The following is a 12676-nucleotide window of genomic DNA, read 5'->3' on the forward strand; positions in this document are numbered from 1 at the left end:
ACACACACACACACACACACACACACACACACACACACACAGCTCTGAACACAAACATGCAGCGACACCGGTGTTATTCCAGAAAGCTGACAGAACTCTTCAAATGCTTGGATTTGTTTGAAGCACAGTGCCTACGAGTGGAAAGTGTGGTCTGAGGAGGAGAAAGTGAGGAGTGGGGTATCAGAAGAGGTCGTCTGAGTAAAACGTCTATGGCGATGGGTGGGCGCTTCTTTGCGGTGGGGTGATGGAGTTCATAAAGAGAACGGTCACCAGGTCACCACCAGGTTAGCCCTCGGTCACCTATGATGTGTTTCGGGCTACACGCTAACCTCTTACACTCGCCTGTGCTCAAACAGAGAGCTGCATAAACACATGCATGGCACCGGGGAAGCAGGTTGCTGCGAAGCCTGGAGTCGTGCCCAGGTTTGTCTTCTGTGTGTTTTGTGTGCATGTGAAATGGGTGCCAAATCTTCTTCCAAAAATGTATAAAGGATACAAATGAACAGATCTGAGCCGATGACGGAGACCAACTTGTAAAGATTGTCTGTTAGTGGCTGGAGCTTTAAACAAGGAAAACTGCTTTGATTTTGTTTCTTACTTTACGTAGTTATTTTAGGTCTGTCTTAATTTGAATCAGAATTAATTTTCTTCCTCAATTCACTCATCTGTGCATTTAGTTTTAGCAGCTCTTGGTGCTCTTTCTGACCTGAAATTCTCCACATTTTAAAACATCAGTAAATATATTTGTTAAATCTGTAATAATTCCAGAGTTAATAAAAGTAAATGTGGATAATTAGAATGCGCCAAAAGCAGATTTAAAGAGATCCCTGATTAGTTGTAACATTAGACGTTATTTGATAAACATATATTGTAACTGTAAAATAAAGACAAAAAATACATAGGCTGTTTTAGTTTTGTAAATTTTTAAAAATTTATATGAACATGGACGGAGCCATTTTATTTACACACAAAGCATTCTGGGTAAATGATGACGTAGATAGGTCCTCGGTGCGAAGCTACTAGCGAGCTATCCTGAAGGTTAATCTTGGACAATATCTGCTGATCGACTCTTTTAAATGAAACCAGAGAGCGTTGACAGAGAGGAGAAGGTAGAAATGACTCAGCCTGGAACTGAAAATATGGATGGAGGACAACAGAGCTGCTTCATGGAAGAAGAACCTCAGCTTAGCCTGTTAGCCTTCACGCTAGCGCCAACACTATATTACCTTATATGTATTAGCTCAGCGCTAGCGCGACAAACAAGCTAAACTGAGGTCCTCCATATTTTCAGTTGCAGGCTGAGTCGTTTTTGTGTTCCCCTCTCTGTCATGTGGATGGAGGACCTCAGTGATGAGAGGAGAATGTGTAGCGCTGAGCTAATACATATATATGGTGATGGCGTCGGGGCTAACGCTAAAGCTAACAGGCTAAGCTGAGGTTCTTCTTCCATGAAGCAGCTCTGTTGTCCTCCATCCATATTTTCAGTTCCAGGCTGAGTCATTTCTACCTTCTCCTCTCTGTCAACGCTCTCTGGTTTCATTTAAGAGTCGATCATCAGATATTGTCCAATATTAACCGTCAGGGTGGATATAGCTCGCTAGCAGCCTCGCACCGAGGACCTATCCACATCATCATTTACCCAGAATGCTTTGCGTGTAAATAAAATGGCCCCATCCGTGTAATATATTTTTAAACTTTTAGTTTAAAAATGGTAAAAGCTGAACATCTTACAATATTTTTAGTCTTCATTTTACAGTTAAAACATGTTTATTAAATAAAGTCTAATGTTACAACTAATCTCGGATCCCTTTAAGGAAAACTGTGTGGGGAGACCAGCAAAGGGTGACGGTTTTTGACACGTTGGAAAAGAAAAGAGGGGTCTTTTCAATCAAGACCACCAATAATTCAGGAAGCGAGAGAGGAAAAGATGGTGTGGCAGAAGTAAGGGACATAAACAAGGGTTGTGGGGCTCAGAAGTTGCTGTTTCATGAAAGATTTAACAAATTGTGTCACACTATAAAATGTACTGCACTGCTGGTTTTGGTGACTTGCATTTTGATTTACTTTACAAGCTAGGTGGAGAGACAGGTGGTGATGAAAGATGCTTCTTCTTTTTTTCTTTGAGTTGCATCTTATTTTCATCCCAAGACCAGCAAATATAAAATCACTTGTTTGACTACAAAGCCCTTTATCCTTCTTTCTCATATTGCCCAGATGTTTTCTTTGTATCACTTTAGATCTACCATGTCCACAGGTGGTTTAAAAAAAGTCTGGGAGTCAGTTGGAGGAATGGCTAGCTTGAGTGACAGGTGGAGTTCAATTTTCTGCCAGGAATTCATTGAGAGTGTGGCCTGTGTAACCAGATATTCATGTGAACGGCAGCTTCCCTGGACAGACAGCGGCAGAACAAGAGCCTCCTGCTTGCGGCACTAAGGGGGAGCCAGATGCCCCCTGCCCAAAAATCCCCGGATACAGATGAGATGAGCAAAGTGGAGCATCCGGGTGTTTCTGTCCGAGTGGCTCGAGCTTCGTTTTGGGGCCTTGCAGGGAAAGCTTGCGGCTGGAACGCGAGCGTTATTTAGAGTGTGCGAGTACGAGGGCACGTTTGCATACAGTGCTCGTCTCTCTTTTGTGTGCACGGCCCGGTAGCTGTGACCCACTTCACCGGATCACCATCTCTCATCCGAACAGAGCTCCTTTTCCATGGTTCTCCCCCCATCCCCGCATCCATCAACGCCTACGTCCAACATCTGACAGCAAAGAAAAATCCCCGTGCTGTGGTGGAGATAATGGTGCAACAGCCAGCCTGTAAAATAACAACATGGTCCAGAACAACAACACTGTCCCATTTGGAGTACAAGAACCCCCGCACAATGGCCTAGTGTTCAAGGCCCAGGGGCACAGGCGGGGCTCCCCACTGCCATCCAAGCTGTTGGACAAGCAAGGAGGTCACAATCGCACAACAAACAGGGCTCCACTTCCTTATTATTTTATATTAAGACAGAGAAGCTTTTGACTGGAATTAGGTTGTTTTACTTGGGGACCACCAATACCAATGTCAGGTTCCATGTGTTCATACTCGGACAAATTGTACCAAAATCACTTTAGGTCAGAGTGATGTTCACCTCTTAATTGAGCGTTTTTTTTTTAAATATACGTATTTATTTTTAGCTGATTGTTCTGATCTACACTCCTATTCAGGTAGTGTTGGTAATTCACCAAAATTAGTTTACTGACAAAAGAAAAACACCACCAGAAGAAGTCGTCGAGCAGAAGAGGGCCCTGGGAATATACAGATGTGGGCACAAGCTTCCCAACAATTTAACTGTTTACTCTCTGGCAAGAGAATCAAGGTCTTCATCGTCATAATGGAGGTTATAAAGACATTAAAAAGCATTGCATGAGTTAAGCACCCAGTATGCTCCATTTGAACTGTCGAAATCGCCTTTAGTTGTTGCAGTGGCATGAGGAAAATTGCGTCATTTTGTTTGCATCTTCCACCCCTTCTTGTCACAAGGCCCGGGCCGAACCTTTCAGCCCCCCCTGTATAAGAAATTATAGAAGTTTGTGGGCATGATTCAGAGGTAAACTTAACCATTGTTTAGGTTGTCCAAGACAACCTATTTTCGTTGCGACAACCAGATCTTGTCTCCTGGTTGTCCAGTGGACAACCAAGCAAAAAAGACCCTGATTAAAATTCTCTGCTGCGGGTTTCCATTTGTAAAAATGAAATGGAGAAAAAACTTGGTAAAACCAAACAGAAGACTTAACCGTAACTTTTAATAAGGTCATGTACACAGTATACTCCTATTTAAGTGAAAATGTTTGACCTATGAGCAGAAAGAAGCTTATGAATGTTGAACTCTATTTCAGAGAAGAGAATGAGGAAATTTTATTCATGCAGCTCCTGTCAATCTGGCTAACTGAGAACAATTATATAAAACTTTGTCGACAAAACAATATACTTGCTAAATTACATTTTTCTTGAGATTCTTTTGGACAACCAAAATGTTTTGCGGACAACCAGATTGTGTCAACAGGTTGTCCGCTGGACAACCTGAAAATTTTCTTTATGTCTACCCCTGTGATTGCTTTAACTATTCGTTTTCACAATTCAGCTGTTGTACCTGGAAGCCTACAAAGTAAAACGGCCAAAAAAACACATGGATGAAAGTAGCAAAAGACGATGTGCATGGAGGAATCCAACGGGAATAACCCCCATGCAGCAGGAGGGGTTTTTGCAGGAGCTGGGCTTGCTGTGTTCTCGTGAACTGTGAAAGATTTGTGCGAAAACGAACATCAACCATGTGACCGTGCGTCAACTGTTCGGCTTTGTGTGGAGCGTACTACCGACCCAAGAAAGTCAAACCAGTGGGCCCTCCAGCAGCCACCAAGTGAATCAGTTGCAAATTGGGCCATGCTATCATACTGCACAGTTTTGTGGAAGGGGGATGGATAGCAACAAAAGATATGAGCCCAAACTAACTGTGCTCGTCAGAGTCTTCAACCATGAGTTGTTGATCAGCCTGAAAAACGTTGACTTGGATGTGGTTTAAAGGCATCAGATAACGCTTGCAATTTGTAGAGACAAGTTGAAATAAAACCCAAGTTATTTTATCTTCCTCTTCAGTTTTGAGTGTTTCGTATTGATCATACCGGGTGTGCATGTGCTTCTTACTATTCTTCGTTGAGAATATGGACTCTATAAACTTCTGAAATGCTCGCAGACAGTGTGACAGCATCTATGGGATTTGTGAAAAAATGTATTTTCAGTGAGAGTAACCTGGATTTAAATGTCTGCCTCTTTGTTTTCCTTTGTGCTGTTGAAAGACTGATCCATTTGCTTCAAAGAGTTGGAACAGAACGTTGGAGCTTAATCTTTCATGTTTCATCATACTGTGTGTGGGAGGTCTGAGGGGGAGGATGGTATTTTTTTTAAAAGGTGCAACTCGGATACTAAGAAAAAAATGTAGAACTTGTAAATGTGCAAGTATGTGTTCTGTGTCCAACACTAATTTTTACTTTATTACCTTAAATGGACGAGTTGCTTGAAGATGGAGGTGTTTTTTCCCTAAATTCTTCTGCCAAAATTGATGCCTCTTCATTGGATTTTACTTCTAAGGCAGAAAGAGAAGAAAAGATGCCACCAGCTGGAGCTCATGACACATGCTGTCCACATTCCTCCCTCATGACTTCCCCATTCACCACCTGATTTGCATTTGATCCCCTTACACTTGGCTAAACTCTCCTGAAAACCGCCGCAGGTCAGGGGTGCGACCCCCCTCGCCTTTTCGCCTGAAGTTTTCTGACACATTCTCCCTACCTCTTCAACTAACCTGCTCCAAACTTGACAAGGCGGGGTTCAGAGGTCAGCGTGAGGAGGGTATCTCGGGTCATCGGCAGTAGCCTAGAGGCCGGAGTTGCCAAGAGTGGTCGTCTGCGCTCATTGGGTTAATAGGATAAGTGGCCCTGCAGGTCACTTTGGCCCAGTTCTAATGCTAATACAAGAGCTTGTCTCTGCTCTGTTGCCAGGATGGAGAATAAATCCAGGATTTAGGGACTCCACTTGGTTACAGTTTTAATCCAGACATGTTTGAACTTATCATTATTTCATCCTTGGGATCGGTTGTGAATGCTAAAAACTGACTTCTGTTTTTCGCTCCTCCATTTTCTTTCCTTTTTTTTGTGCTCTTTTTTTATTTTTTCATTGCTTTCTTGAAGTGATTGCCTGTGAAGTGATTGTGGAGTGTGTTATCTTTTAACTTTCCTCACAGATGCCTCTTGGGAGTGAATGCTAGCTCATCCACAGACTCTGTGATTAGAAAAGTCTTAAGCAGTCTCTTGATGTTAAAATGGAAGATTTTCTTCATTTTAAATTAATATTCCACACCGACCTCTCACGCACCACCTTCCCACGGTCAACACGTCTCATATAAACTAAAAGTGCTTTGAAATCAATGCTTTTGTTAGAAATTATAGAGACCACCTTCTCTTTCTTGTTTTGGGTCCCAGGAGGGAGTTGGTGTTTGAGATGTCTGCAATCCTTTTACCTTTAATCCACTCCTCAGACACTTGTGTTGCTGCCGTCTCCGCAAAGCTGTTTGGCAAAGAAGTGGGCCAATTTAGTGGCCTTAAGTGTAATAAAAAGGCATATGAAGAAAGTCTGAGAGATAGTGTTTAGTGGGTTTTGCTGKGAAGCGTCTACAGCCACTTTGTAATATATATATATATAAAAAAAACCAGTCATTGTGTTGTCTTGGAAAAATAACTTATCCTCTAAAGTCCGAGATTCTGCAGGCCAGGCGTCAGTGACCTCTTTTGCTTCCCTTAAAATGACTTGTTTTATGATTCCACTCTTTATCTTCTGTTTTCTCTCAGACAAAGTGTTTCACAACCAGGACAATATCTGTTTAGAAGTAATCATTCTAGTTGCTGTTCATCAAATATCATTGTCTCCTTGACCCAGCTTTAGTGCCAGGAAAGATGTTTATTGCCTCTTTTGGATAACATACTGTATAAATGCGTAATCTGATTGTTTTACATCTCACACCCAAATATTTTAAGATGTTAATGCTCTCTTTCATTTTTCTTTTTTCTTTTTTGTAAAATGTCAGCTTAAAGACAAAAATTTCAAAATGACAGCTAAAATTTTAAATGACTAAATGCTGATGAAGGATAGTTGGATTTCTATGAGCACAGATTGGTAAATTAAAGGGGCAATATTATGTGTTTCTCAGGCATATATTTAAATACTATACCATAATAAAGTATCTATGTCACCTTTAGCTGTTTTTAAAATGCTGTTTTTATGTTTAAATAGAAAATAAACTCATCTTCTCATCACTTCCTCTTTTAAATGCCTTGAAATTGGCCTCTGTCTCTTTAAGAACCACCTTCCGCTTCTGTCCTGTCCATKKYGKKRKGGKGGGRGGGKGGGCTRCCAWGATGCAGTTTACTTGGCATCTGAAAATACATTTCCTCAAAGGTATTTTTAATCTGAAAAGAGCTTCACTGAGTGAGAAGTAATGTTGAGAGCTCAGCAGACAGTTAGGTTTCACTTTCACTTTCACCCAAGAGCCTGCAGGAGCCATGGGTGGGGTGCACTCTGCCATGAGGAAGTTCGGCTTAAAGACACGTCCCAGGGGCGTTTCTGGTCCCAAAAGGTGTTTCTGGCCCCCACCTGTCGTTTTGCTCCTCAGCATGGCTTCCTAAAAACACTGCAGGATTTCTCAAACATGCATGAATGAGTCAAAGCAAGGCTTTGGGCATGTTTTTTATGAGAGTATAACATTATAACATGATATAAAACTCAAAAATGTTGATTTTACATGATATTGCCCCTTTAATGTAATTTTTACACAGTATGGTTTGTCCCAAAGCTTCGCTGTTTTTTTTAAGACAAACTAATTGCTCCCTTTCACTTGAATTCTTACCAGTCATGTATCTTCTTTTCAGATGCATCCTTTGGGACTATGCAATAATAATGATGAAGAGGACCTGTACGAGTACGGCTGGGTCGGAGTGGTGAAGCTGGAGCAACCAGAGCTGGACCCCAGCTGTCTGACAGTCCTGGGAAAGGTAAAAACTGCTGGCTCTTTCTGTTTTTATGTTGCTTGTCAGTTACTGTGGCTTTCTTGATAAATTGCACAGTACAGCTGAATGCTGCCGTTATGTCGGAGAGGCTTCTTGTTTTTATGAATATTCTGTGTGCAGCATGACCTCCTTAGTAGTCTTGGAGTAATTTTGGCATGTAAAAGTAGATTAGCTGTTTTGTTAAATAATAAATTGTGATCATGATAATTGATGTTTTAAAACTGTAGTGGTCGATAAACGTCTTGAGGACTGAAATGAAGGCTTTCTGGTGCTGTGATTGTAGACTTTCAAAGGAAAGAGCTTGTGGCGAATTTAAGCAAATCATTTGATAAATTGGACCTCCTGTAATTACAAATAATCCTGTTTTTGTTTCGTGTTTTTGTTGTCTCTTGCGGGGAGAGTAAAGAGAAACTCCACACTCATCCCTTCATCCTTCCCTCCCTGCCTCCCCACTGTGCTCAGACCTCTCTGGAGTCTCCGAGTGGTATTTCATTGTGCTATAATTAAGTGGTTCTCTTAATGGATTGTACCAACATTTCCTGGAGGAATAAGATGAGGGGGGCTGGCTGCAGTCCCTTTTTCATCCTGTGCATTCCCGGTGACAGAAAGAGAACAGTCATTCATGATTTAAGGAGCCCTTGTGGTACATAGACATGCTAATGCACTCTGTTCGGTGATGGTCTCTGCTACCTGCCCTACGCTGAACCCCATAAACTTGCATCATTCTCAGCAGAGCTTCTCCTCAGCCATAACAGATGAATTTACTCACTGGTAAATGGTCTTCACTGAGGGGATGTCTGTGGCTGCGGAGCCATTAAAGTGAACTTTCTGAAACCACAAGATATAGGATGTGAACAGTGTTGTTTCAGGATGGCGGCGTTGTCATGAATTTGACTTGAAGGAGGAAAAAACTTTTGCATTTTTCTCCTTCAAGCCTACTTCATGGCAATTTATAGGCTGAGGACAGTTTCTCCTTTCAGACACGAGACGTTAGACGTGAAAGAGCTCGTACTTTCCTCAGAGCAGCGGCGTTCAGACATTCAGACATGAGTCACGTTGACATTAACGTGTCTTGAGCTTTCAGACCATGATGACAAGATGGTCAGTAATCAGGGGAAATGTGACCTCAAAGTTTTTATATAGGAAAAGTACTGTAGTGTTTTCTTAATGAGCAACTCAAAAAGACTCCTGCATTGGCTGAGTTGAGGGATATTGTGCTCATCACTCCTTTATACCATAATTTTAAGCTTAAGATTATCTTTTACTGAGAAATGATAGAATTACAGCTGTTTTTATCAAACCTTTTGATGCTATTGAATACGAATTTTCTTACACTATAATGTAATACTTTGAGATCTAAGATGATGTATTCAGAGTTTGTGTTGAGAATAACTTCCAGCTACTACCACCTCAAATTTTATCTCAATACCTGTAAAATTAGCAAAAGTATAGCCATGTTTTTTGTCTTTTAATGTTGATTAGCTGTGGTGGCCGCCTTGTAGATGTATGCCCAATGATTGCTTTTTAACTTTTGAGTTTTATTTAAAATTTGTCCAATGGTACATGAGATATTCTAGCAGACTGTTGTAGTTGACTCACATGGGTACTGGTAATGTTTTGAAAATAGTTTTCATTAGGGCTGTGTATTGGAAATAATGTGGTGATACAATATATATCATGACACAGGGGTCACGATACAATATATCACAATATATCGCGATACTGTAAGCAAGGAGATATATTGCCACTTTTTTTCCTCCAACAAATCTCATTTTAAAAACACTCAGTATGTTTTATATGCATTTTATTTGTTCCATATTTCTTATTTCATCCATGTTTTCAATGGTTGAGCCAAATGTGCCATTAAACAGCTTCAAAGAATCGATACAGAATCAGTAAATGGAATATCGTGATATTTCAGTGTATCAATATTTTTGTACAACCCTAGTTCTCTTCTTTGTGCTTGCAGTATGCATTTGGAATGACTTTCACCCATTAAACAAAATTTAATTCAATATTTGTAAAACCAAGTTAAAGCATTTTACTATTTGCTAAGATCATTTAGCCGTTTTGAATCAGTGTAACTCCCAAAGCTATGTCCAGTTATTACTTTCTGAGAGTTGCAATATATTTTATTGAAAACGATACTCCTTAAAGAGAACGACATGTTAGAGGTTACTGCAGCAGGCAGAAACGACCTGTACTGATTTTCTGTCAGAGCAGAGCCGAAGAAGCTAAAGAAGAAAGAGTTGTTTGAATCTGAAGGTCTATGTTCAGCCTTTGCCTGACCTTGCAATCTGAAAGCTGTGTCTATTATTCAACGGGTAGTTCTGCAGCCTTGATGCGTCTCCTTATCAGAACTCTGTAACATTTTATTTTCAGGAATCCTAAGGTTCACCACCCAGATCAAAGAAAAATAAAAAAGGTCTCATTTTCAAACTGCTAGAAGAAAAATGGGTCTGATTTTGGGGGGCATTAGTTGGGCTTTAGAGAGCTCAGTCAGCTGCTACTTCACGCAAACAACTCCCTGGGTATCATGGTTATTCAGCATGCCAGAGAAAAGGTTTAGAAAATCTGAAAAAGAAGCAAAGAAAAATAGCAATCACTGTTTGTCCCCTATGCCCATGTTTAGTTGACCTGAAATGTTTATCCTCCAAAATTAGCTGGGGGCACAGGTCTCTGCTACTGTTATTTTGTGGGTCAAAAGCTGAAAAGTTTGGGAACCACTGCCCTAAACCATGACGGTGAACAATCTTTGTTTTCAGCTCATTTGAAACTTGTTTTGAGACTCCCATGCTGCGAAGATGCAACGAGGAGAAAAACTTAAAATTACCCCTTTAAATACCCTTTCTCATAATTGGAGTCCCTGTGTATGGAGGTCAAGGGTCACTGAACTTACCAAAGCAAATCTGAGTTCCAATAATTAGTCCTAAAGGTTTTGAAATCATTATAAAATGACAACAATGCCCAAATTCATGCACTTGCCTAATTTTGTTTAACCAATTATTGCACACTTTCTGTAAATCATATCAACTTTATTTCACTTCTCAAATATCACTGTATTAGTCCCCTATATGATATATTTAACTGATTTTTTTTATCCAAACAATCAATGATTTTCAAAGGTAAATCAGGAAAATCAACAAGGCTGCCCAAACTTTTGTACCCCACTGCATGGTAGGTTGCATGGTACCAAAGCCATAAGGATACCTGAAAGATCTGAAATCTGCATTTTGTACTCAGTGGAACCAATCAGTTCAGATCATTAATGACATTTTTTCAGGTTTGTAGGTTGAAGCGACACTCTAGTGAGGATAGTTGCAACATTTGGCCTCCACCCAGCCTCCCCAACCTTCAGACCACTCTGTTTCCTCTGTGTTTATTCAGACAGAACTATAATTAGAAAAGGGAAAGCCCATTGTTGCATCCTGGAAAAAATAAAATAAAAAAATAATAATAAAGCTCGCCTGGAACCCGAACACAGCTGGGTGCTTTGCACTGGCGCTGTTGACGGGGCCAGACAGCGCTGCATCTACCCCATGCCAATCTGCTCGCTGTGCCCAGCCAGGCAACAATACCCAGCCCCATTTGGGATACTATGCCCTCCATCACACTCACCCCATTTAGTCTGGCCTTAAGATCTGGGAACCCCTCCGCCCCCACACCAGTCCTCCGCCCCCTCTTTACCCAACTGGCCCCTGACTGAACCCACTCTGCTTTGCTGCCACTTTGCCACCAATGGTGTTGGGGTTTTTTGTGGTCAACTTGGATTGCATCCAATTACAGAATTCCTGAGAACACACAAAACAAAATGTTAGTTGGGTGAATGGAGTTTATTCTAAGCAAACTTTAATTAAATATAAAGCGTTTGGAATTAAAGGACCTCAGCTGTGAGGTCCTTTAATTTACAGCTGATCAAAATGAATACAAGCATTTCTTCCCAGTGAGCGGACCCGGTCTAGATCTGACCTTAGCTTAAGAAATCAAATTTTCTTGCAGTTTCTAATACAGATTTTGTTTTCTGCTGTTTCTTTTCATTATGGGCAGCACGACGGCTCAGTGGTTAGCACCGACGCCCCACAGCAAGAAGGTCCTGGGTTCAATGCCCGGTTCGGATCTGGGGTCTTTCTGTGCGGAGTTTGCATGTTCTCGACGTGCTTGCGTGGGTTTTCTCCGGGTACTCCAGTTTCCCCCCACCCCACAAAAACATGTACAATAGGTTGCCTTCAGGCCCCAGACCTCCCTTGAAAAAGAGATCCGAGATCTCAACGGGACTTGCCTGGTTAAAGAACGGTGAATAAAATTATACTGTTTATAGGCCGGTGCTGAAAGGTGGATTTGGATCGATAATGTTTTAGGCCTGTCGCAAAAAACAGTAAATCAATTACTTGTTAGATAAATTAAAATGAGGTCGATTATTGTTTCAGCTGGCGACGCCCTCTTTCGGTTGTTTATTTTTTTTATGCTATGTAAATTTTGTAAACGTCCGTAAATGTTCTGCCATTAAGTTTAAAATAATCTCCAAACAGTATTATCGTTTATCGCGATAATTTCTGATGCAATTTATCGTCCAGGTAAATAAATGTTTTTGTCTTTTGTGCATTTTTGTTTATTAAAATATCTCATGAACCACTGATGATGAAGCTTGCAGAAGCTAATCATACGTTACACCTACAACTTTTGGAGTTAAAACAAATTCAAATTGGTTAATGTTTGTCACCAATAACTTACCTTAGCGATCACAAAAAAAGCATTCCTTGTTTTTTCAGGACTTTCATTTACCGTATTTTTCGGACTATAAGCCGCGACTTTTTTCCTGAACTTTGAACCATGCGGCTTATAGACCAGTGCGGCTTATACGTGGATTTTTTTCTTCAGCCACCAGGGTGCTCTTATGCTCTATTTGCTTCAACCACTCGCTTCAAAAAAAGAAAGGACAAAAGGAAAAAAGCGATCGCTTCCGGAGCCGACTGTTGTACCAGGAAGCAGCGATTTAAAGATAGCCAATGGCCAAAAACTCATAAAAGGGGATAAAACAGACATTTTTCACGGTGGAATCTGACTGATAAAAACTTTGGAGCTT

General features: G+C 40.9%; 1 protein-coding gene across 2 annotated transcripts in view; it reads left to right on the forward strand.

The window, feature by feature from the left end:
* znrf3 (zinc and ring finger 3) overlaps positions 1-12676 on the forward strand; it is a 103394-nt gene that overhangs the window by 43853 nt on the left and 46865 nt on the right. For both annotated transcript variants that reach the window (XM_014011159.1, XM_014011160.1), the window contains exon 2: positions 7456-7578. In XM_014011159.1, coding sequence (XP_013866613.1) covers positions 7456-7578 — 123 coding nt within the window. The remainder of the gene's footprint in view (positions 1-7455; positions 7579-12676) is intronic.

The sequence above is a fragment of the Austrofundulus limnaeus genome, unplaced genomic scaffold, assembly GCF_001266775.1.
Source record: "Austrofundulus limnaeus strain Quisiro unplaced genomic scaffold, Austrofundulus_limnaeus-1.0 Scaffold77, whole genome shotgun sequence".
NCBI classification, from domain to species: Eukaryota; Metazoa; Chordata; class Actinopteri; order Cyprinodontiformes; family Rivulidae; genus Austrofundulus; species Austrofundulus limnaeus.